This window comes from Schistocerca serialis, chromosome 7, assembly GCF_023864345.2.
Source record: "Schistocerca serialis cubense isolate TAMUIC-IGC-003099 chromosome 7, iqSchSeri2.2, whole genome shotgun sequence".
Taxonomy (NCBI): domain Eukaryota; kingdom Metazoa; phylum Arthropoda; class Insecta; order Orthoptera; family Acrididae; genus Schistocerca; species Schistocerca serialis.
In genome coordinates, this window is record NC_064644.1 from 529,675,600 (window position 1) to 529,701,765 (window position 26,166).

Below are 26,166 nucleotides of genomic sequence, written 5' to 3' on the forward strand. Positions count from 1 at the left end.
GGTGTTGGTGGGAAGGATCTAGATGGCACAATCTGTAAAGCAGTGACTGAAATGAAGAATGTTGTGTTGGTTGGAGTGCTCAGCTACAGGGTGGTCCAGATATTTCTTGGTCACAGTTTGTCGGTAGCCATTCATGTAGACAGACAGCTTGTTGGTTGTCTTGTCCACATAGAATGCATCACTGTGGTTGCAGCTTAGCTTGCTGATCACATGACTGGTTTCACAGACAACTCTCCCGTTGTTGTGATAGCTGACACTGACTGTACTTGAGTAGCTGGTGGTAGGAAGATGTATGGGACAGGTCTTGCATCTTGGTCTATTAATGGAATATGAGCCATGTGGCAAGGGGTTGTGAGCAAGGGCTGTGTAGGGATGGATGAGGATAATGTGTAGATTCAGTGGGTGTTGGAATACAACTGTTGGAGAGGTGGGAAGGATAGTGGGTAGGACATTCTTCATTTCAGGGCACAATGAGAGGTAGTGATAACAATGGCAGAGAATGTGATTCGGTTGCTCCTGTCTGGGTGGTACTGACTATTCTGTGGCTAGATGGTGGGACTTTGGGCAGTGGTGGCCGACTGGAGAGATAAGGCACAGAAGATCTGTTTTAGTATGAGATTGTTAGGGTAATTACAGTCTGTGAAGGTCCTCAGTATATTTTGAGAAGGACTGCTGGTCACTGCAGATGCAATGGCAACAGGTGGCTAGGCTGTATGGAAGGGACATTTGGTATGGGATGGGTAGCAGCTAAGGAAATGGAGGAATTTATGGTGGTTGGTAGATTTGATATGGACAGAGGTATTGATGTAGCCCTCTATGAGGTAGGAGTCAATATCAAGGAAGGTGGTTTGCTGGGTGGAGTAGGACCAGGTGAAGCAAATGAGAGAGAAGGTGTTGAGGTTCTGGAGGAATGTGGATAGGGTGTCCTCACTCTTAATCCAGATCATGAAAATATCATCAGTGATTCTGAACCGATTCTAGGTGCTTAGGAAGGATTCCTCTAGATGGCCCATGAAATGGTTGGCATAAGATGGTGCCATGCTGGGGCCCATAACTGTATCCTGGATTTGTTTGTAGGTAATTCTTTCAAAGGAGAAGTAATTGTGGGCTAGAACACAGTTGGTCATGGTGACTAGAAGGGAGGTTGTAGATATGTAATCCACCATGTTCAGGAGCACTAATGCCATAGACATTAGGAATGTTAGTGCAAAGGAAGGTGGCATCAAATAGTGATTAGCAGGGCACCATATGGTAAAAGAACAGGAACTGTGGAGTATCCATCGAGGAAGTGGTTATGAGAGAGAAGGGTGCAGGCAGTAGGCTGAAGGTGTTGGTCTACAAGAGTATAGATTCTCTCGGTGGGGCCACAGTTACCAGCCACAGTGGGGTGTTCCGAGTGATTGGGTTTATGGACTTTGGGAAGCATTTGGAAGGTAGGAGTGCTGGGAGTGATGGGGGTGAGGAGAGGAGAGAGACTCCAGCGACAGGTTCTGAGATGGGCCTAAGAATTTGAAGAGATACTGGAGATCCTGCTGGATTACTGGAAAGGGGTCACTGTGGCATGGTTTGTTGGTTGATGAATGTGACAGCTGGTGGAGTCCTTGTGGCTCAAACTAATTGTTTCAGCTTTATGATTGACCTCACCTTAATGCGGTTGTTCAGTGTGTTTACGTGGGGCTGGGCAGGGTGCTGATGGCAGAGGCCATGGGTCACATCTCAGTGGTGCCAGTTGGGTCTATCGGTAGATCAGATTTCACTAGGCATGGCCTGCACCTCAATAGGTATGGGAAGGGGAGGCTGGCTAAGCTTATAGGTGACAGTGTGTTCAGTGGTGGTGTTGGTGTTGGTGGTGGTGGTGGTGGTGGTGGTGGTGGTGGTGGTGAGGTCACTCTTGGAAAAATTCCTGTTGTTGTGTAGTAGTTGGCATTAGAGCTGCCCCTTTTTTAGATTTAAGTCAGCTGATAGGTATACTTGCTTAAAGGAAGTCCCCCTAACTAAGTGCTCACCTTCCAAGGATGTAATGTTTCCAAGTAGAGAGGAAATTAGCATATTTCATCAAAATATAAGAGGTATTAGAGATAAAGTTAGTGAGATGCTTATAGACATTGACTCTGAAATTATTGGTATATCAGAGCACCACTTAAATAATTTGACACTTCAGATGCTTCCTTTACCAGGTTACAGATTAGCTGGCTGTTTTTCAAGGAGTTCCTTACTGGTTGGAGGAGTGGCTATGTACATAAAAAATAGTATTCCATTGGAGTCCACAGACACTGCACTGAATACTGTGCAGGGGCAGTTCAATTTAGTGAAACTAAACTTCTAATTGTTGTTGTTTATTGGTCCCCTAACTCCGACTTCAGAGCATTTCTGCTCAAGCTAGAGAGGGTTCTTGATTCACTTTGTAGGAAGTACCAGAAATTAGTTGTATGTGGTGACTTCAATATAAATTTTGTATATGATGGTGCAAGAAAAAGGATGTTGGTAGATCTAAATTCGTATGATCTGATGCAGACTGTGTTTTTCCAACTAGGGTTCAGGGGAACAGTAGCACAGCCATAGACAATACTTTTATTCATTCTTCATTACTAGATGGGCATTCTGTTAGTAAAAGTGTGAATGGCCTTTCAGACCACAATGCACAAAGTCTAACACTAAAAGGCTTTTGTACTCAAACCAATGTCACATTTAATTACAAACTATGTGGGAAAGTTAATCGAACAGCAGTAGAGAGTTTTTTAAACCTTATCAAGGGACATGAGTGGCAGGATGTTTATAGTGCCGATAACACAGGAGATAAATACAATGTTTTCCTTAACACATTTCTCATGCACTTTGAGAGATGTTTTCCATTAGAACATTCTAAATGGGGTACTAGCAGAAATAGGCAGCGTGGGTGGTTGACTAGTGGAATAAGGATATCTTATAGAACAAAGCGGGAATTATATCAAAATGTTAGAAGTAATCACAATCAAGCTACAGTAGCCCATTACAAACAGTATTGCAAGGTGCTTAAAATGTTTTAGGAAGGGGAAGAGTATGTGGTATGCAAATAGAATAGCTAATTCACAGGATAAAATTAAAATCATATGGTCAGTTGTGAAGGAAGTGTCTGGTCAGCAGCACAAGGTCGACAATATAAAGTCAGTTCGCAGTTAAAATATTTCTGTTACTGGTAAATCAGAAATGTGTACAGTATTTAACAATAATTTTCTGAGCATTGCTGGGGAATTAAATAAAAAGTAAGTTTCTGCAGGAAATCATATAACTTTCTTGGCAAATGCCTTTCTGAGATTGATGTCTAAAATGCTTCTCTGTGATACAGACAAGAGGGAGATCGAGTCAATAATAAAATCACTGAAGACTAAGGACTCTCATGGTTCTGATGGAGCATCTAGCAGAATATTAAAGTACTGTGCTGCACATGTTAGCCCTGTATTCAGCCATATTTTTAATTTTTCCTTTAGGAGTGGTCAGTTTCCTGAGCAGTTAAAGAACTCAGTAGTAAAGCCGCTCTATAAAAAGGGAGGATGGGATAATGTAGATAACTTTAGACCTACTTCTATGCCATCAATGTTTGCAAAAGTTATTGAAAAGGCTGTGTATGTAAGGATAATTGATAATTTTATGTCACACGATTTGCTATCAAATGTACATTCAGCTTTAGAAGTCGTTTAACAACTGAAAATGCTATATTCTCTTTTCTCTGTGAGGTACTGGATGGGCTAAACAAAAGGTGTAGAATGCTTGGCATATTTTTTTTTTTATTTAACCAAGGCATTTGATTGATTTGATAACAAAATATTGCTCCAGAAGTTGAACCATTATGGAATACGGAGAGTAGCTCACAATTGGTTCACCTCTTACTTTAGCAACAGGCAGTGGAAGGTCATTATTTGAAATCTTGAAAACAGCTGTGATGTGGGGTCTGAGTGGGGTACAGTCAAGTGGGGTGTGCCCCAGGGATCAGTGTTGGGGCCACTCCTGTTCTTTATTTATATAAATGATATGCTCTCTAATATTACGGGTAACTCTAAAATATTTATATTTACTGATGACACTAGCTTGGTAGTAAAGGATGTTGTGTACAACATTGGCTCGGTTTCAAATAGTGCAGTACATGACCTCAGTCCATGGCTTGCAGAAAATAAACTAATGCTAAATCACAGTAAGACTCAGTTCTTACAGTTTCTAACACACAATTCAACAAAACCTGACATTTTAATTTCACAGAACGGGAATATGATAAGCAAAACTGAACTGTTCAAATTTCTAAGTGTTCAGATAGATAGTAAGCTGTCATGGAAAGCCCACATTCAGGATCCTGTTCAAAGACTTAATACTGCCATTTTTACTATTCGAACGGTATCAGTAGTGAGTAACCATTCAACACAAAAATTAGACTACTTTGCTTATTTTCATTTGCTTATGTTGTATGGCATTATATTTTTTGGGTAACTCTTCACATTCTAAAATGATATTTTTGGCTCAGAAATGGGAAGTTTGGGCAATAAGTGGTGTTAGTTCATGAACCTCTTGTTGACCCCTGTTTATGAGTCTGGGTATTTTGACATTGACCTCTCAACATATATATTCCTTACTGTCATTTTTTGTTAACAGTATTAGCTTATTCCCAAGAATAAGCAGCTTTCACTTGTTCAAAAAGATTTCAGGCTTGCAGCCGGTCGATGTAAACTTCATTACATGAAATTTCGCTGGACAACTGCCAGCCATCTTCAGGTGAGCCAAATGGGGACTGACAAAGACGTTCTCCACTCCAGCTTATATAGTGTGCTGATAGTACTTCTTCTAGAGAGTTTTGATGTAGTTTCCCTTTTCACAAAAGTACCTCTTGCGGATTCCTTGATTCAAATTGGTCAACAGTTTGAATCGGACATTACTGCATTGTTTCGACATACTCTTTCCTCAACTTATTTTATGTTTAACCAGGAATATTTTGAACAGTCTGACAGTGTCGCCATGGACAGCCCTCTGTCTCCTCTGGAAGCTAACCTTTTTATGTAGGATTTTGAGGAGAGAGCACTTGAATCAGCGGTCTGTAAATCAGCTGCTTTTTGGAGAAACATCGATGACACTTTCATAGTGTGGCTCCACGGAGAAGAAAGGTTACTGGAGTTTTTTCATCATCTTAACTCCATCCATGAGAATATTCGATTTACTATGGAACAAGAGAAGTAAAGAAAGATGGCTGCCTTCCATTCCTGGATGTTTTGGTTAAATGGAAGAGTAATGGCAGTGTGGGACATTCTGTCTATCGCAAGCCCACTCACACTGATTTGTATTTGCATTCTTCAAGTTGCCATCACCCATCCCAGATCATGAGTGTACTTAAAATCCTTGTACACAGGACACACATGGTGTCGGATGCAGACAATTTGCCTAAAAAAAGGCACATTTGAGGATGGTGTTCAGAGACAATGGGTACTTGACCCGGCAAATTAACAGGGCCTTCTCAAATAGAGCCAGGAACCGGGAATTGGATAAAGAGGAGGATGTGCCAGCCAAGTCCTTAGCTTTTCTTCCCTTTGTTGGAAATATCTCCTTCAAGATAGCAAGGATTCATAATCATTTTCATGTGAAAGTGGTTTTCGTTCACATTCTAAGATTTCGAATTTGCTGGGATTGGTGAAAGATGATCTGTTACTGCGGAAGGTGGGAATTTAAAAAATACCATGTCAATGTGGTATGGCGTGTATAGGACGGACAACACATACAATGGAAAAGCATTGTCCACATCATCAATGGTGCAGTCGCCTACTGCAACCCAGTAAGTCTGCAGTTGCGGAACATTGTATTTCTAATGGACATTCAATGGAGTACAACAAAGCTTCGATTTTGGCTACTGCAACAACTTTTTGGGACTCCATTATCAAATAATCAGTTGAAATACGCATTGTGGGAAATCTAATGAACTGTGACAGTGGTTACCAATTGAATAACGCATGGAATCCCGTCATCACTGAAATTGGCTCAAGACGAAGACGCCAGACACTTTGATAGCTGCGACCAGTGACAATACCGACGGTAGCTGAGTACTGCAGTTCCACCAGCATGGGCACTGTCGTTGGGTGGTGTGGCCCTTCTGTCTCTGCAATTGCAACACATGCGCTGCACTACTATCAGCACGCTATATAAGCTGGAGCGGAGAACGTGTTCATCAGTCCTCATTCAGGTCACCTGAACATGGCTGGCAGTTGTCCAGGCAAAATATCATGTAATGAAGTTTACAGCGACCAGCTGCAAGCCTGAAATCTTTTTGAACCGTTGATTCGCCGGGAAAATTTCAAGTTTTACAGCTTTCACTTGGTTAATACTTGGCAGAAATCAAACCTGCGTTTGGATCGGACTTTCTTAACTCTTGTGCAAGAACATGTGCAGTATACTACTGCACCCATTTTCAATAAGCTACCACTCGAATTCAAAAATCTTAGCTGGAATCCATGCACTTCCTGTTGACCTTCAGTGAACAAGATTTCCCCAGTTGTGATGACCAGGTGGAATATCTTACAAAAGTTACCCTTACGGCTGCGGAACTTTCTAACCTCGCACTTCCTATTTACCAAACCATGTCCCAGTCACTTGGTGGAATGAGACATGCTGCAATGGCATTCGCAAGCGGAGACATGCTTTCTGCATTTTTAAACATCATTGTATGATGGCAAGTTGCACTCATTATAAACAGATCCATGCAAAGTGTCGTTGTGTTCTTTGGGATACCAATAAAGCTGGCTGTATTTCACTAGTTCTTTTAGCAGTTTGACTGCTTCCTTTGTTGTGTGGGCCAACCTGTGATGGCTCTCTGGAAACAAGATCCCTTCCCCGGTTTCCAGCCTGACAGTAGTAAATGATTTCTTTGTGAACTTTGTTGCTATCTCCAACACATTGGACCACGATTTTGTGGAAATTTCAAGCTCTTCCCACCATCACCCTGCCTTCATCCATCAGAAACAAGTGGAGGAGGTTTGGGTGATAACCTTCTCTTCTCACAATCATGAGTGCTATAATGCCACCTTTACTATGGGGGAGCTAGATCATGCTTTCAGTTCATCTTGTCAGCAAGCACTTTCTGCTTAATAGGTACAACCACATCTAGGCAAAGGGCATGTTTCCCAGACATTGGTGTGAAGTCACTGTCATACCCGTAGCTGAGCTGGTAAGGACAGAAACCTTTCTTCTATCTACTGCTCCATCTCTCTCACTAGCTGTGTTTGCAAGGTGATGGAACGTATGATTCATGCCCATCTTGTATGGTGGCTTGAGTCTCACAATTTACTAACCACTGCACAGTGTGGATTATGAGCACACTGTTCTGCAGTTGACAATCTTGTTACTATGTTCACACATGTCATGAATGGTTTTCTGCAGAAATCCCTGACTGTGGCCGTCTTTTTTGATTTGGAGAAGGCCTATGACACCCACTGGAGAACGGGTATCCTCTGTACTCTCTACATGTGGGTCTTCCATGGCTGCCTGCCCCCCCCCCCCCCCCTTTTCCTTGAGGAATTTTTAAAAGACCAAGTTTTCAAGGTGCATGTTGATTCTGCCTTTTTGGACACCTGCATCCAGATAACCGGTGTGCCTCAGGTTTCCATCCTGAGCATCATCCTCTTTGCTATCGCCATTAACCCTATAATGGCCTGTCTCCCACCAAGCATCTCCTTTGACAATTTTGCCATGTATTGCAGTTCTTTAGGGACCTGTCTCACTGAGCAACATCTTCAGTGATGTCTTGATTGTTTTTACTAATGGAGCATCATGGACAATAGCTTTCATTACTCCACTAACAAAACTGTCTGCATGAATTTCTGGCAGCACAATTGGTTTCTCCCACCATCTTTACATCGTGAGCCTGTTGCTCTTCTGTTTGTTGAAACTGTAAAATTCCTGGGGCTCATGCTCGATAGGAAACTCTCTTGGTCCTCACATGTGTCTTACCTGGCAGCCTACTGTATGCAGTCCCTCAGTGTTCTACCTGTCCTCAATGGTACTTCCTAGAGTGCAGATTGAACCACCCTCCGCCGTTCGTTCCAGTCCCTTGTCTGTTTGGAACAAGACTATGGGTGCTTTGTTTGTGCGTCTGTACATTCATCTCTTTTGTGCTGTTTCAACACTATTCACCATCATGGCATCCTTTTGGCCACTGGTGCCTTTTGCACTAGCGGGTATAAATGCTGTTTGTCTTGTGGCGACCCTTCCTTTGCCTCCTTCTTCAAAGATTCCTTTGATCGCCAGTACGAGGTGTGTCCTTCTTCTCTGTTACCTCCTGGAGTACACTTTCGGCACTTGCTCCAGCAGCGTAGCTTCACACTATCTGCAACTTTCTCACTGGGTGTGAACCCTTGACCACCTTGCCTTCATGCACCGGCCCATGTTTACCTTGGCCTTCATTCACTTCCTAAGAACACTGCTCCAGCCTTGCTCTATCACCTTCAGTTTTATGACTTTTACATGGAACTTCACAGTAGTACCTTTATGTACACTGATGGCTCTCAGACTGAATATGGTATCGGATATGCCTTTATCATTGGCACTGATGTTTTTTGGTACTAACTTCTGGCACACTGCTCAGTATTTACAGCCAAGCTCTTCGTCCCATCTCAGGCAACAGAGTACATCCAGTGCCACAGACTTTTCAATTGTGTCCTCTGCTCTGCACTTCAAAGTCTGTGTGTGCTGTACACCACCCATCCCTTAGTGCAACAGGTACAAGAAAACTGCCACTTGCTCGCTCTTGGTGGAGCCACTGTGATGTTTATGTGGGTTCCTGGTCATGTCAGTCTGCCAGGAAACGAGCCTGCTGACGCTGCTGCCAAGGCTGCAGTCCTCGTATCTCAGCCCACTAGTTCCTATATTCCCTCTAGTGATCTCTGTGTTGCTGTGTGTCAGAAGGTGGTGTCAGTTTGGCATCGGTCCTCTCACTGGGAGGAGGTCATTTTAACTAGGTTGCATATTGGGCACTGCCTCTTTAGCCATGATCATTTGTTAAGTGGCACTCCCCTACTACTTTGTACACATTGTGCCTAAGTTTTCACTATCTGCCACTTCCTGATGGAATGCCCATTTTTTTAACTGTTTACTTTCCCAGTTGGGTTTGTCATCTGAGTTATCAGCAAATGACACGTGGGCTGTCGACCGAGTTTTACTTTTTATCTGTTGTAGCAATATGGCGAAGGACATTTAGGTTTTGGTTCTGGACCTCAGTTTCTGTATGGTGTCTTTTCCATTATCTGTTGTCATGATTGCTTTTATATTGGCTCATTGTTACCTGGTAGTAGTCTGATTTCCCAGTTCTTTTAATACTGCCTGTTTAGTGTATACCTGCAACTGGCAGAAAATACTATGTTACTGTTCTCCTTTTTTTTTCAACAGATCTTCTGATGCTCACTGTGTAATAAGTCAAATCTGGCAAATATATATCATTTTACTCTGTTTCCTTCTTCCCGTATGAGTGCTTCAAATTTTTTTCAGGTGATGTATTTATTACCTGAACATTGCTTTGGAGTAGCCCATCATTATAAATCTTATGCAGTCAATCCAAGTTGGCATCATGTATAACTGTCAGTATAACTTTTGTCAGGTAGAAAATGTCAGGCACATAATGATGTAAATACAATGCCTTAAGTCATGGGATCTCTGTCTACATATACCATCGACGATGAGAAAGCAAGATTTTTAACAAATTACTCTGCACTTCCGCCTTGACTGACATCTCTGCCCAAACTCTTTGTCATTAAATATGTCTGCTTGTGTCTGTATATGTGTGGATGGATATGTGTGTGTGTGTGCGAGTGTATACCCGTCCTTTTTTCCCCCTAAGGTAAGTCTTTCTGCTCCCAGGATTAGAATGACTCCTTACCCTCTCCCTAAAACCCACATCCTTTCATCTTTCCCTCTTTCCTGATGAGGCAACAGTTTGTTGCGAAAGCTTGAATTTTGTGTGTATGTTTGTGTTTGTTTGTGTACTATCGACCTGCCAGCGCTTTCGTTCGGTAAGTCACATCATCTTTGTAAAACAAACAAACACAAACATACACACAAAATTTAAGCTTTCGCAACAAACTGTTGCCTCATCAGGAAAGAGGGAAGGAGAGGGAAAGACGAAAGGAAGTGGGTTTTAAGGGAGAGGGTAAGGAGTCATTCCAATCCCGGGAGCGGAAAGACTTACCTTAGGGGGAAAAAAGGACAGGTATACACTCGCACGCAGACATATTTAAAGACAAAGAGTTTGGGCAGAGATGTCAGTCGAGGTGGAAGTGTAGAGGCAAAGAAGTTGTTGAAAGACAGGTGAGGTATGAGTGGCGGCAACTTGAAATTAGCGGAGATTGAGGCCTGGCGGATAACGAGAAGAGAGGATATACTGAAGGGCAAGTTCCCATCTCCAGAGTTCGGATAGGTTGGTGTTGGTGGGAAGTATCCAGATAACCCGGACGGTGTAACACTGTGCCAAGATGTGCTGGCTGTGCACCAAGGCATGTTTAGCCACAGTGTGATCCTCATTACCAACAAACACTGTCTGCCTGTGTCCATTCATGCGAATGGACAGTTTGTTGCTGGTCATTCCCACATAGAATGCATCGCAGTGTGGCAGGTCAATTGGTAAATCACGTGGGTGCTTTCACACGTGGCTCTGCCTTCGATCGTGTACACCTTCCAGGTTACAGGACTGGAGTAGGTGGTGGTGGGAGGGTGCATCCGGAAAGGCAACTCACTCACCCTTCACAACCTTTCCAGCAAACCTCAACCTCCTCTCATTGCACACAAACCCAGTCTCTCCCATCTACTCAATCTCCCACTTCCAGCTCCACTCCCTCCAAAACCTCAAAATTCTGATCAACACAATCTGGAACCACAACACCCTAATTCAGTAGTTAACCTTTCCTCCAAACCTCTCTCCCAATCCGAAACCTCTGTCCTATCCAAAGGCCTCACCTTCAGCCCCACTCCCAGATTCAACCAAACAGCCCTCGTCAAAGATTTACTGTCCTACACTCGTACTCTCTGCTGGAAATATCACTTTGCCACGAAGAAAAATAATCCTAATCCTACTCCTAATGATCCAACTCCCCAAAACACCATCCAAATTGAACCCTGCCTGGAACAGTTCCGTCCTCCGTTACAGTGGGACCCACCTCCTCTTCCTCAAAATCACCCTCTCCAAACCTTCCAGGAATTTCTGACTTCCAGCCTTGCATCTCAATTCTTCTTAAAAACCGTAATCCTACACCCAACATCACCACTGCTGAAGCCCAGGCTATCCGTGATCTGAAAGCTGACCAATCCATCGTCATTCTTCCGGCGGACAAGGGTTCCACGACCGTGGTACTTGATTGTTGGGAGTATGTGGCTGAGGGACTGCATCAGCTTTCAGACAACACCACATACAAAGTTTGCCAAGGTAACCCCATTCCCGATGTCCAGGCGGAGCTTTAAGGAATCCTCAGAACCTTAGGCCCCATGCAAAACCTTTCACCTGACTCCATCAACCTCCTGACCGCACCGACACCCTGCACCCCTACCTTCTACCTTCTTCCTAAAATCCACAAACCCAATCATCCCGGCCGCCCCATTGTAGCTGGTTACCAAGCCCCCACAGAATGTATCTCTACCTACGTAGATCAACACCTTCAACCCATTACATGCAGTCTCCCATCCTTCATCAAAGACACCAGCCACTTTCTCGAATGCCTGGAATCCCTACACAGTCTGTTACCCCCGGAAACCATCCTTGTAACCATTGATGCCACTTCCTTATACACAAATATTCCACACATCCAGGGCCTCGCTGCGATGGATCATTTCCTTTCACGCTGATCACCTGCCACCCTACCTAAAACCTCTTTCCTCATTACCTTAGCCAGCTTCATCCTGACCCACAACTTCTTCACTTTTGAAGGCCAGACATACCAACAATTAAAGGGAACAGCCATGGGTACCAGGATGGCCCCCTCGTACGCCAACCTATTCATGGGTCGCTTAGAGGAAGCCTTCTTGGTTACCCAGGTCTGCCAACACAAAGTTTGGTACAGATTTATTGATGACATCTTCATGATCTGGACACACAGTGAAGAAGAACTCCAGAATTTCCTCTCCAACCTCAACTCCTTTGGTTCCATCAGATTCACCTGGTCCTACTCCAAATCCCATGCCACTTTCCTTGACGTTGACCTCCACCTGTCCAATGGCCAACTTCACACGTCCGTCCACATCAAACCCACCAAAAAGCAACAGTACCTCCATTATGACAACTGCCACCCATTCCACATCAAACGGTCCATTCCCTACAGCCTAGGTCTTCGTGGCAAACGAATCTGCTCCAGTCCGGAATCCCTGAATCATTACACCAACAACCTGACAACAGCTTTCACATTCCGCAACTACCCTCCCGACCTGGTACAGAAGCAAATAACCAGAGCCACTTCCTCATCTCCTCAAACCCAGAATCCCCCACAAAAGAACCACAAAAGTGCCCCACTTGTGACAGGATACTTTCCGGGACTGGACCAGACTCTGAATGTGGCTCTCCAGCAGGGATACGACTTCTTCAAATCCCGCCCTGAAATGAGATCCATCCTTCATGAAATCCTCCCCACTCCGCCAAGAGTGTCTTTCCGCCGTCCACCTAAACTTCGTAACCTGTTAGTTCATCCCTATGAAATCCCCAAACCACCTTCCCTACCCTCTGGCTCCTATCCTTGTAACCGCCCCCGGTGCAAAACCTGTCCCATGCACCCTCCCACCAACACCTACTCCAGTCCTGTAACCCGGAAGGTGTACACAATCAAAGGCAGCGCCACGTGTGAAAGCACCCACGTTATTTACCAACTGACCTGCCTACACTGTGATGCATTCTATGTGGGAATGACCAGCAACAAACTGTCCATTTGCATGAATGGACACAGGCAGACAGTGTTTGTTGGTAATGAGGATCACCCTGTGGCTAAACATGCCTTGGTGCACAGCCAGCACATCTTGGCACAGTGTTACACCGTCCGGGTTATCTGGATACTTCCCACCAACACCAACCTATCCGAACTCTGGAGATGGGAACTTGCCCTTCAGTATATCCTCTCTTCTCGTTATCCGCCAGGCCTCAATCTCCGCTAATTTCAAGTTGCCGCCACTCATACCTCACCTGTCTTTCAACAACTTCTTTGCCTCTGTACTTCTGCCTCGACTGACATCTCTGCCCAAACTCTTTGTCTTTAAATATGTCTGCTTGTGTCTGTATGTGTGGTGTCCAAAAAAACAACTAAACTTTGTGACGTAGGCCCACACATAACTGGGCACCCAGAATTAGTTAATGACACATTTTTGAACACAACAAATACTTAAGATTTTATCGTGGCTGACTATCCGTGTCCAGTCCACATACTCGCAACAGCAGTTGAACGACTAAACAGTCACTATTTCGAGTCTCTCCATTTGTTTTTTCAACAATACAAAGCTACATTACTCTTTGCAGCCAGGCACGGAGCGTCCGGGCCGTATTTGCTTATTCTTGACAGGTCGCGCTGAACACTTGCGAATTATCTCCCTTCCAGTTTTGCCTGCACAAACAATAAACGGGTGCACTATCCCATGCTTATCCTTTTGCCCTGCTTTAAAATAACACGTGTTCGAAACAGCTGGAACACAAGTGTCCTCAGACTTTCGTAAAATTCAGGGGGCACTACACAGGTCCAGATGGAATCTCAGTTTGATTTTACAAAGAGTACTCTATGGCATTGTCCACTTACCTAGCTTGCATTTATCATGAATCTCTTGCCCAACACAAACACCCAAGTGGCTGGAAAAAGGTGACTCCAGTATATTAGAAAGGTAATAGAATGGACCTTTAAAATTAATTCTGTTTGCTGAATGTATTCTCAGTTAGAATATAATAAACTTTCTTGAGAATGAGAAGCTTATGTGCATGAATCAGCATGGTTTTAGAAAGCATCACTCATGCAAAACTCAGCTTGCCCTTTTCTCACATGATATACTGAGAACTATGGGTGAAGGGTAACAGACAGATCCCATATTTCTGGATTTCTGGAAAGCATTTCACATAGTGCCCCCTTGCAGACTGTTAACAAAGGTATGAGCATATGGAATACGTTCACAGATATGTGAGTGGCTCAAAGACTCACTAAATAACAGAACCCACTATGTTGTCCTCAACAGCAAGTGTTCATCAGAGACAAACGTATCGTCAGGAGCAACCCACGGAAGTGTGGTAGGACATCCTTTGCTCTCCATATACGTAAAAAAATTGGCAGACGTTGTGGGCAACAATCTGCAGTTGTTTGCTGATGATGCCGTGGTGTACGGTAAGAAGCTGAGTGGCTGTAGGAAGATACAAGATGACTTAGACAAAATTTCCAGGTGGTATGATGAATGGTAACTAGGCCTAAATGTGGAAAAATGTAAATTAATGCTGATGATTAGGAAGATCAAACCTATAATGTTCAGATACAGTATTACTAGTGTCATGCTTGACACAGTGAAGTCATTTAGATACCTGGGTATAATGTTGCAAAGCAATATGAGATGGAACAAGCATGTGAGAACTTTGGCAAATGGTCGAATTCGGTTCATTGGGATAATTTGAGGGAGAATAATCCTCCTGTAAAGGATACCACATATAGGATGCTGGTATGACCTATTTTTGAGTACTGCTCAAATTCTTGGGGTCAGTACCATCAGTTTAAAGGAAGACATCAAAGAAATTCAGAGGCAGGCTGCTAGATTTGTTACTGACAGATTCTACACTTAAGTGTCATGAATATGCTTCAGGAACTCAAATGCGAATCCCTGAAGGAAAGGAGATGTTCTTTTTGAAAAACACTATTCAGAAAATTTAGAGAACCGGCATCTGAAGCTGACTGCTGAACGATTCTACTGTTGTCAACATAAATTACACATAAGTACCACGAAGATAAGATACAAGAAATTAGGGCTTAAATGGAGGCATATTTGTGTGTGGAACATGAAAGGAAACGACTAATAGTCATAGACGGTACCATAAGCCATGCACTTGACAGTGACTTGTGGAGTATCTATGTAGATGTAGATGTACTGAATGATCAGTTTAATTCCAATTCTAAATAAAGTGTTAGAAAAAATTATTGCTCTGAGATAGTAAACTCTGTCCAATGAAGTGTTAAGGGAAACCCTGTATGTTTTTAGGGAAGGATACCCAACATCATCTGCCATATGTGATCTGGTGCAAACAATATTAAAGAAATAAAGTGGGAAAAAAGGGTGCTATGGTCATTCCTAGATTTATTATTTGAATTTGACAGACAGTCTCATGAGCTGCTACTTGAAAAACTGGAAACTTATGAGGTATAGCTAGTGTCTCTTACAATGATACATACAGGACACATATCAGATTATGCAAATCTCACACAGAGTGAGTACCATTATGAAGAACAGCACCTCCAATCCAGCTATAGTAATGTATGGTATGCACAAATGGTTAGTTCTGGGGCCTTTATTGTTCATTTGGTAATACAAGTCTAATGTGCTTTCAAGTACTACAGTACCAACCACATGGATTGTGATTGAAAGTTATGTCTTATAGTGGAACAGAAATAAAGTTGGATGACAACGTTATCTTCCTGGGTGTAATGTGAGGCAGGCAGATGAAGCAGATGACATTGTTATTTTATGCCAAAAATTTAGAAACTCATCTTCTGCATGAGGACAGTGTCACAAGTTCTGAATTATGAGCAACTAGTCTGGAGCCATACTTGCCTCATTCCAGTGACTGGCAGAGAAGGTTGAGAAAACCGGTCTTCCACTTGCAGCTTCAACAGAACTGACAGTTTGCAGTACAGTCCCCATAACAGTACATAGCCCCCTTGTTCTGAGTTGAGTGGAAGGATTGAACCAGAGGTTTCTTGGAATTGCGCCACAGGGTTGTGAATTGTAGGGTCCCCCTAAATGGGTCAGGTATGCACTATGCATTAGAGGCTACTGCCCAGGTAGTTGGCTGTGTGTGGGGTGCACAGAGGCATTTTTTAGATTTGGCAACTCTCCATCCAGTCCAGACAATGACAGCTGTGGGAAACCAGGAAGTATTAGTGTAAGATACAAAGGAATGCCCTCCACAGACGAGCACTAAAAGTGTAGTAGTTAACTGACAAAGCTTTTGCAACAAAGTGCCAGGCTTTGAAGTGCTCCTGGAAAGCAGTGAAGCTGACATGATACTAGGTACAGAAAGCTGATTAAAACCTGAAATTGATAACAGTGAGATTTTTGGGGAAAATTTAAGAGTACATTGAAATGATAGACTAATGAGAAACAAAGAAATAGACGTTCACTGAGGTATAAATTGAAGTTATATGTGGGATTGTTTGGGTAAAACTCAGTACCAGTGGTGAGCATAAAACTGTGATTGGCTCCTTCTATTCACCACCAGACTCACCTCTTATGTAACTCTAAACTTTAGAGAAAAAGCTTAGTTTACTTGTATATAAATTCCACAATCAATCTTAATTATTTTACCGTCAGTTGGGAAAAATACAGTTTTGTTAGTGGTGGGTGTGACAAGATATCCTGTGTAACATTACTGAATTCATAGAACAGATGGTCCAGAACCCCACTCATGGTGGAAATACATTAGATATAATGGTAACAAATAGACCTAACCTGTTTGAGGATGCCCTATTAAAAATGGTATCAGTAACCATGAGGCAGTTGTGGACTGATGATTGCCAAAGTGCAAAGGCAACTAAACAGGCACAAGGATATATGTATATGTTCAGTAAACTAGTTAAAAGAGCAGTATAATGCCATGTCTCAATGAGAAACTAGAAGCTTCTAGCACAGGAAAGGAGCATTTAGAGGAGCTGTGGCTCAAGTTTAAAAGAATAGTTGGCCATGCACTGGATAGATATATACCCAGTACAGCAGTTCATTATAGGAGGAAACTTCTATGATATACAGCATCTGTAAAGAAACTTTTAAAGAAACAGAGATTACTGCATAATAGATGGTGAGATGCTGAATAAAACACATTTTGCTGTTAAAAGAGACTTATGTGAAGCCTTCATTGACTACCACAACAGATTTTTGTCAAATGATCTTTGTCAAAACCTAAATAAATTCTGGTCATACGTAAAAACTGTTGGTGACGTCAAAATTAGTGTCTAATCACATACAGATAAGGAAAGAACTCAAGTAGAGGAGAGCAAATCAAAAGTAGACATGTTTAACTCCATTTTCAAATGTTCCTCTATGAAGGAAAACCCAAGAGGTTGCTCCAATTCAATCCTCATTCCACACATAAGATGAGTGAAATAATTGTCATTGGTGTTGAGAAACAGCTGAAATCATTAAAATCAAACAAATCTCTAGGGCCTGATGGAGTTACTGTCAGGTTCTCAACAGATTTTGGAGCTGAGTTGGCATCTCCTTTAAATATAATCTATTGCAGATCCCTCAAACAAAAAGCCATTGCCAGTATTTGGAAGAAAGCACAAGATGGCTGAAGTGATCCAGAAACCTATGGTTCAGTATCCTTGATGTCAATTTGACGTGGAATCATAAAACACATTCTGAGCTTGAACATGATTAGGTATCTCAAACAGAAAACAACCTCCATGCTAACCAGCATGGATTTTGAAAACATTAGTCATGTGAAACTAAACTTGCAGTATTCTCAAATGATAAACTGGAAGCTTTGGATCAAGGCAGTCAGGTAGGTGCAGTATTTTTGATTTCCAAAACACATTTGAATCAAATCGTCATATCTATGCTTATTATCAAAAGTATGATCGTATGGGGCATCTAGCAAAATTTGTGAATGCATTGAGAAGTTTTGGTAGGGAGAACACAGAAAGTTATCTATGACTGAAGGTCATTGGCATATGTAGAACTAACTTTGGGGTACTGCAGAGAAGAATTGGGATCCTTGTTGTTTATGTTGTATATAATGACCTTGCAGACAAAATTAATAGTAACCTCAGACTCTTTGATGATGATGCAGTTATGTATAATGAAGCACTATCTGAAAGAAGCTTCATAAATATTCAACGAAAATAATCAATTATTGACAATAAAATATAAATGGATAGATAAAAAATCTATTCATCACCAAGCTGTGGTAGGAGAACACACACATGAAAAGGTTTAACTTTTACAAGCTTGCAGAGCCAGTGGCTCCCTCTTCTGGCAGGAGAGTAGAAGGGGAAGGAAGAGGACTGAAGGAACAGCCTGGAGATGTTTAGGGAAAGGGGTACAGTTCAAAAAAGTTCCCCAGAACCCCGGATCAGGGGAGGCTTACCAGATGGATGAGAATGAAAGACATTGATGGGGACTGCATCGGACGAGATTTGAAAACCTGAGAGCTTAAAGGCTGAAGACAGGGTAATATGCAAGACAGAGACTAATACTAAAACATTGTGTATGAGTTAAGAAGAGTGAAAAGCTAAGTGCATTGTATGTAGCGTAGGTGGGAGGGGGGACAGCAAGAACTAGACAAGTCAGAAAATGAAAGATGTAGAAAACTAAAATGGAGTGAAGAAAGAAGTAGTTAATGTGAAGAAATGCTGAGACAGAAGGAATTAAAGAAAATTAAGACCAGATGGCTGGCGAGAACAAAGGGCATGGTGTAGTACCAGTTCCCACCTGTGGAGTTCTGAGAAACTGGTGTCTGTAGGAAGAGTCCAGATGGTACATGTTGTGAAACAAGCACCAAGGCCATGATTGTCTTGTTGTACAGCTTGCTCTGTAACAGGATATTGTGTGTTGCTGGTATACACCATCTGCCTATGCCCATTCACCTTGACTGATACGCTATATAAAAGGCAGAACGGTGTTTACATAACAGCTTGTATTTGACGTGTCTTTTCAGAGGTGGCTCTCCCTTTGATAGTGTATGTTTTGCCAGCTACAGGACTGGAATAGGTGGTGGTAGAAGGGTTCGTAGGCCAACTCTTGCAGCAGGAATAGTCACTGAGGTAGGAGCAATAGGGTAGAGAGATGGATGCAGAAAGAGCATAGGATCTGACAAGGATATCGCACAGATTGGGAGAGCGACAGAAAGATATTCTGGGTGTGGTGGGAAAAACCTCAGGCAAAATGGATCTCATTTCAGGGCATGATTTTAACAAGTTGTGGCCTTGTCGAAGTAACTGATTAATACATTTAAGACCAGGATAATACAGGTGACAAGTGGTGTGCTCTGAAGTTGTTTTTTTGGAGGGGTCAGCAGTACCAGGATTTGTAGTGATGGCCTGGGAATCTGCTTTTGAACTAGGCTGTTGGGACAATTACATTCAGTGAAGGCTGAGGTGAGAGTGGTGGTGTATTGCTATAAAGAGTCTGCATCCAAACAAATATGTTTGCCTCGAATGCTGTACGGAAGGGAACATTTGACATGGAAAGAATGGCAACTGTCAAAATGTAGATACTGTTCTTTGTTAGTAGGCTTAATGTGGATAGAAGTGCGTAGCTTGGCTTCCTTGAAGATGATATTAACATCAAGGAAAGTGAAATGGGATTAGGAATAGGACCATGTGGAGTTTAATTGGGAGAAGATATTTAAAGATTTCAGGAATTTTAACTGGTCAGCCTCACCATGAATACATGTAACAAAGATGTCATCAATGTATCTAAACCAAACCAGGGACTGAAGGCTAATGGATCCTAGGAAACACCCTTCCAAGTGGCCCATGAAAAGATTGGCATAGGAAGGAGCCATCCTACTTCTCATGGCTGTACCCCTGATCTGTTTGTATGTCTACCCCTGAAAGGTAACTGTTGCTAAGTATAAAGTTGATTAAGATGAGCAAGAAGGATGTCATAGGCTTGGAATCAGGTGGGCACTGACTGAGGAAATGTTCAGCCACAGACAGTGTCCATGGGGGATTTTGGTATTGAGGGAGATCGCATCTGTGGTGACAAGCAAGGTGAGTGGTGGGAGTGGAACATGCATGAATTTCAGATAATCTAGGAAATAGTTTGTATCTTTAATATAGGAGGGAAATCTATTTACTATGGGTTGCAGGTGTTGCTCAACTAAGACAGATATACATTCGGTGGGTGCTTTGAAGTCAGCAACTATAGGACAGTTAGGATGATTGGGTTTGTGGATCTTAGGAAGAAGGTTAAAGGTGGGGGTGCATGATTTGAGTGGGACCAGAAGTTGTATGGACTGAGGTGTAAGCCCTAGTGAGGGGCCTGAAGTTTTTGGATGGGACTGCAGGTCAGTTTGAATCACAGGGATAGGGTTTTGATGGCGGATGCTGTATGTTGAGGTGTCAGACAGCTGGGTAGACCTTCACTAACATACTCCGGTTGGTCAAGTAACACAGTGGTAGATCCCTTGTCTGTTGGAAGGATAATGATTGAGTCATCAGCTTTCTGGGAACATAGAGTCCGGAGTACTGCAGACGACAGATTAGGTCATGTTGTAGGGACTTGAGGAATGGTTGTAAAGCAATGCTTCATATGAGGAATTCTTGGAAGGCTTGGAAGGGGTGATTTTGGGGTAGTGGTGGTGGATCAAGTTGGGATCTGGGTTCATACTGTTCAAGGCAGGGTTCAATGTCAAGTTTACTGATGTAAATGTTTTGAGATTGGGTTGCAAAGTGATATTTTCAGTTGACATTGCATAGAAAAGAAAGTAGGGTCTTCACCAAAGCAGCAGCATTAACTACAGTTTTAGGGCTGAAAGTGAGGCCCTCGGATAATACAGACAATTCAGTAAGGGAGAGTGCTTTAGACAAGAGGCTGAAAACTCTTTACTGTTGTGAATGGTGCTCATAATTATGAGTTATTACTGGTGACCCCTCCAAAAAACAACTTCACAGCACACCACTTGTCAACCAATATTATCCTGGTCTTGAACGTATTAATCAGCTAGCTTGACAAGGTCATGACTTCCTAAAACCATGCTCTGAAATGAGATCCATTCTGTCTGAAATTTTTCCCACCATACCCATGATACGATTTTGTTGCCCTTCCAATCTGTGCAGTATCATTGTTAGACCCTATGTTCCTTCTGCACTCTTTTTCCTACCCTATGGCTCCTACCCCTTTGACCACCCCTGCTGAAAGACTTGCCCCATGCACACTAATACCACTGTCTATTCCAGCCCTGTAACTGAAAAACATACACTATCAAAGGGAGAGCCACCTCTAAAATGACACATCATATACCAGCTGTTATGTAATCACTGCTGAGCCATTCACATCAGCTTGACTGCCACCCAGTTATCAGTCAGGATGAATGGGCATAGGCAGATGGTGTGTATCAGCAACACACAATATCCTATTACAGAGCATGCTGTACAACATGACAGTCATGACCTTGGTGCCTGTTTCACCACACGTTCCATCTGGATTCTTCCCACAAACACCAGTTTCTCAGAACTCCACAGGTGGGAACTGGTACTACACCATGCCCTTTGTTCTTGCCAGCCACCTGGCCTTAATTTACTTTAGTTCCTTCTGTCTCAGCATTTCTTCATGGTAACTACTCTTTTCTTCACTCCATTTTAATTTTCTACTTCTTTCATTTTCTGACCTGTCTAGTTCTTGCTGCCTCCCCTCCTACCTATGTTACATACAGTGCACTTAGCTTTTCACACTTATTAGTCTCTGTCTTACACATTATCCCGTCTTCCCCCTTTAAGCTCTCAGGTTTTCAAATCTCATCTGGTGCAGTCTGCAACAAGCAGTCTTTTGTTCTCATCCCATCTGGTAAGTCTCCCCTGACCTGGGGTTCTGGGTGACTTTTCTGAACTGTACCCCTTTCTCTAAACCTCTCCAGTCCTCTTCGTTCAGTCCTCTTCCTTCCCCTTCAACTCTCCTGCCAGAAAAAGGAGCCACTGGCTGTGCAAACTTGTAAAAGTTAAATCTTTTTGTGCGTGTGTTCCTCAACCACCACTTAGTGAGCAGATTTTTTATCTATCCATTTAGATTTTACATAAATATTCAGTCAGATCTTGAAAAGATTTCAAAATGGTGCAAAGATTGGCAACTTGCTTTAAATATTCAGAAATGTAAGATTGTGCACTTCACAAAACAAAAAATATAGTATCGTATGACTATAATATCAGTGAGTCACAATTGGAATCAGTTAATTCATAAGATACCTAGGTCTAGCTCTTTGTGTCTGCAGCTAATGGTCTAGGGGCTAGCATTGCTGCCTCTGGGTCGTGGGGTCCAGGGGTCAATTTTTGGCCAGGTTTGGGATTTTCTCTGCCTGGGGACTGGGTGTTTGTGTTGTCCTCATCATTTCATCATCATCATTTATTTGCGAGAGTGACTAGATTGGAGTGTGAAAAGAAAATGGACTGTGTAAAAATAGGGACTTTGCACTGGTGCTGATGACCACACAGTTGAGCACCCCACAAAACAAACATCATCATCATCTAACTCTTTGTAAGGATAAGAAATGTAGTGATCACATAAACTTAGTGTTGGATAAGGCAGACTTCAGTTTACTGGTAGAATACCAGAGAAATGCAACCAGTGTTCAAAGATTTGTTACAAATTACTCTTGTGACCTATCTGAGAATATTATGGAAGTGTGTGGGACCCATACCAAGAAGGACTAACAGAGAATATTGAACTTATACAGAGATGGATAGGACAAATGGTCACAGGTTTGTTTGACCTATGGGAGAGGGTCACAGAGGTTCTGAAGAAACTGAACTGTCAGACTCTTGAGCATAGATGTAAACTATCCCGAGAAAGCCTGTGCATGAAGTTTCAGGAATGGCCTTAAATGATGACTCTAGGCATATACAACAACCCCTCATGTGTTGCTCATGATGAAAAGATTAGATTAATTATAGTATGTGTAGAGGCCTTTTAACAATAATTCTTCCTGCTCTCTGTATGTGAATGGAACGGAAAAAATCTAATATCTGACATAGTGGGACATACCTTTGTCATGCACTTCACAGTGGTTTACAGAATATAGATGTAAATGTAAATAGGGTATTCATCCTACAAAGTCAATAAAGATTGTGTGCAAGCTTATTGATACTGAGTCTTGCAGTGGGATGTTCAGATGCAAGAATTTATGAACACTGCCATAAATATGTGTTTATAAAATTGTTCAACTAATTTTAAAATATAAGCAGTACTAGAGTCTAAAAACAGATGTGCATATCTATAATCCAAGGATAATCTGTGATTATCATCCGAAAAGGTGTGGCAAAAAGGTGCAGACAAAAACTCGTATTACATGAGGATCAAATCTTTAAAAAAATTTCCAAAGAATTTAAACAACTCAAGTGGACTCTACTTTGAGATGGCATTGAAGAGTTTCATGTGAATAAAAGTTTTTTATAGTATTAAGGAATTCTTTTCAGAGGAATGGAAGAGTTTATTTGTTCCAACAGTATTTGTAATTACCAGTAATCAAGATATAATATAATTTTTTGTTGTTTCTAATTGTTCCCACAAAATTATGACAGGAAATGTATAACATGTCCACAAGACTTCCCTTCCCATCCCGTGCAGCAAGAATCCCCTGATCCACAGTTCTGGGTGACTTTCCCAAAATCTAACCCTTTTCCTACACCTCTCCAGACCTTTTCCTTCACCCCTCTTCCTTCCCCCTTCAACCCTTCTGCCTGAAGAAGGAGCCACTGGCTCTGAAAGCTTGCCAATTACAACCGTCCTTTATGTATGTGTTCTGTCACTGCTTGGTGAGTAGATGTTTTATCTATACAATTAAATTACTTTGTCAATAATTGATTGTTTCCATGTTATACAAGAATTTACATTGTTGTTTATATTACTATCCATTTAATTTAGGGGTGAATGGTGGTCGTAAATTGTCTGTTCCCATCTACACCTTCTGTACTATCCCATGGACTATTAAGCAACAGTGCTGTGACTACATATTGCTTCTGTCTTATGGAAGTCAACTTATAACCAAAAAATTATGTTGTTATTAATTTTTTATTTACTTTCCACTACCAAGAGTTTAAAATACACTGCTAAACAAAAGTTTGGAATACTTACATAAAATGCAGTCTAAGATACTAGAGGTCTCATTGCCCTAAGCAGCTCATGGATTATGCAGTTAGAGCCCATATACTGGATGGCATTTATTACTGGGATGCCCTGTGGGCCTTCTTCAGTCATGTAAAAACTGCTGCCACAATGGTACATGATGAGCAGTCCAGTTTCAACAACAGCTTCATTTGGTTTGTGTTCAGCACTGCAGTAACATGCCACATAGAGGCATACAACACTTTGATAGAGTGTGGATAGAGACTTTACTGTCAGCAAGTCATACACAGCAGTATGTTGCCAATCAATTACATGTCACTCAAAGTGATGTGTCTGAGATGGGTAGGAAATATAGAGAGACAGCAAATGTGAAAGATAGACCTCGCAGTTGTCATCTCGTATGACAACAACATTGCAGAATCGTGTCCTCCAAGTTGGCTCGCAGGCGCCCAACATCGGCTGCCAGAAATGTTGGAAATGGCTTCTTCCAGGGAACAGGAATTCATATCTCAGTCCAAACAGTGCATAGAACATTGCATCAGCATGATCATTCCAGAAGGTGAATGACAAGGTTATCATTGAACCAACAGAACTGACACAATCGAAGGACCTAGGGTCTTGCACATCAACTTTGGACCATTGCAGAATGGAGTAATGTTATGTTTTGTGATGAGACAGGATTGGTTTGCGACTGGACACTAGAAGTTTTATTGTTTCGAGAAGTGCTATACAACACCAGAAACATTCAGGAAGTCCGTCTGTTTGCAGATGGAAATCTAATGTTGTGGTCGGTAATAATGATAGGATGGTGGACCCCTCTAATTCCTATCTACAGCAATTTGACTGATCCTTGATACTTCCAAGAGATCCTACAAATGATCGTAAGACCCTACAGATGGGAAGTCAGTGACAGCTTCATCCTAGTTGATGATAATGCGAGACCGCACCATACTCTAGCAGTGCCTTGGTTACTTCAAAGATGCAATGTCAACCAAATGCATTGGCCAATACAGTCTCCAGATGCGAATGCAATTGAGCATGCACGGGGGTTGAAGGTGGCCATTGCACAGCATCCGAATCCACCTGACAATCTTCAGGATCTCATTGAAGCTGCCACTGGGACCTCATACCCCAAGATAAACTTGATGCTCTTATCCAGAGCATACCTCACACAGTGGAAGAACTCGTCTGTATGTCAGGAGGCGATAAACTCTACGAAAGACTGTTAATAATCATCACTGCTTTTGCTTCCAGGGTGTACACTTAGGAGAGAGCCTGCTTTGTTTTGCAGTGATTTTTGTAACCAACAAAAGTTTTTCTTGTCTTTGGAAGGAATTATGTTTATTTTGTTAATAAGGTATTGTACAAACCTCAATGGGAGTACTATAAGAGTTCATTGTATTAAATTCTATGATATTCCAAACTTTTGTTGGGGTGTGAAATTAAATTTTTGCCAGTTAACATATGTTATGGTCCCTTTCATCTCTTGTGTACTGTCTGTTATCTTGCTAAAATGTTTTTAATCGTCAGATCTTTAGTAGAATAATGGTGTGTTCAGCAAAGATCAATAAGAATAAAATAAAATGAGTTCTCATTATGTGCCATATTTGATAACATTTATGAACATATTTGTACTTATATATCTTTAGAATCATATGCTTCTGGGTTTTGGTATTGATAGTAATGTTAAAAGTTAATGAACATATTATTTGCAGACAGAAGAGAAAATTTTAGTTAATATTCACATGAACTGAAATAATATTTGTTTCTGAAATTTGCAGGTAAGGGCCATTGATATCCCTCAAAGTTTCCTGGGGTCAGCAACGGCATTTCGTGATGACATAGCAGTACTGACAGTGGACTTCCCATTTCAGCTAACAGAGATGATTAGTCCTGTGTGTGTGGACTGGGATGATGTTTACGATGTTGGACCAGGTGATAAGGGACATGTACGTTGAATCTAGTAAGAAAACAACTGGTAATGTCTTACTATAAATTGCATATTGTTCAGTCATCAGACAGAAAAATAAAGAATTTGCCATGTATTTATTGTTACCTCATGGCATTATCATTTTATTTGGCTGGCCTAACAGCACAGATTATTAGTAGATGTATAACAGTATCTTGTAAATAGTCTTCATGGGCTTGCTGCTGTATAACATTGTGCAAATTCCACAATAT

At 41.9% G+C, this 26,166-nt stretch overlaps 1 protein-coding gene across 1 annotated transcript in view; it reads left to right on the top strand.

The window, feature by feature from the left end:
* LOC126413209 (modular serine protease-like) overlaps positions 1-26,166 on the top strand; it is a 215,597-nt gene that overhangs the window by 158,807 nt on the left and 30,624 nt on the right. The window contains exon 8 of the mRNA XM_050083106.1: positions 25,767-25,934. Coding sequence (XP_049939063.1) covers positions 25,767-25,934 — 168 coding nt within the window. The remainder of the gene's footprint in view (positions 1-25,766; positions 25,935-26,166) is intronic.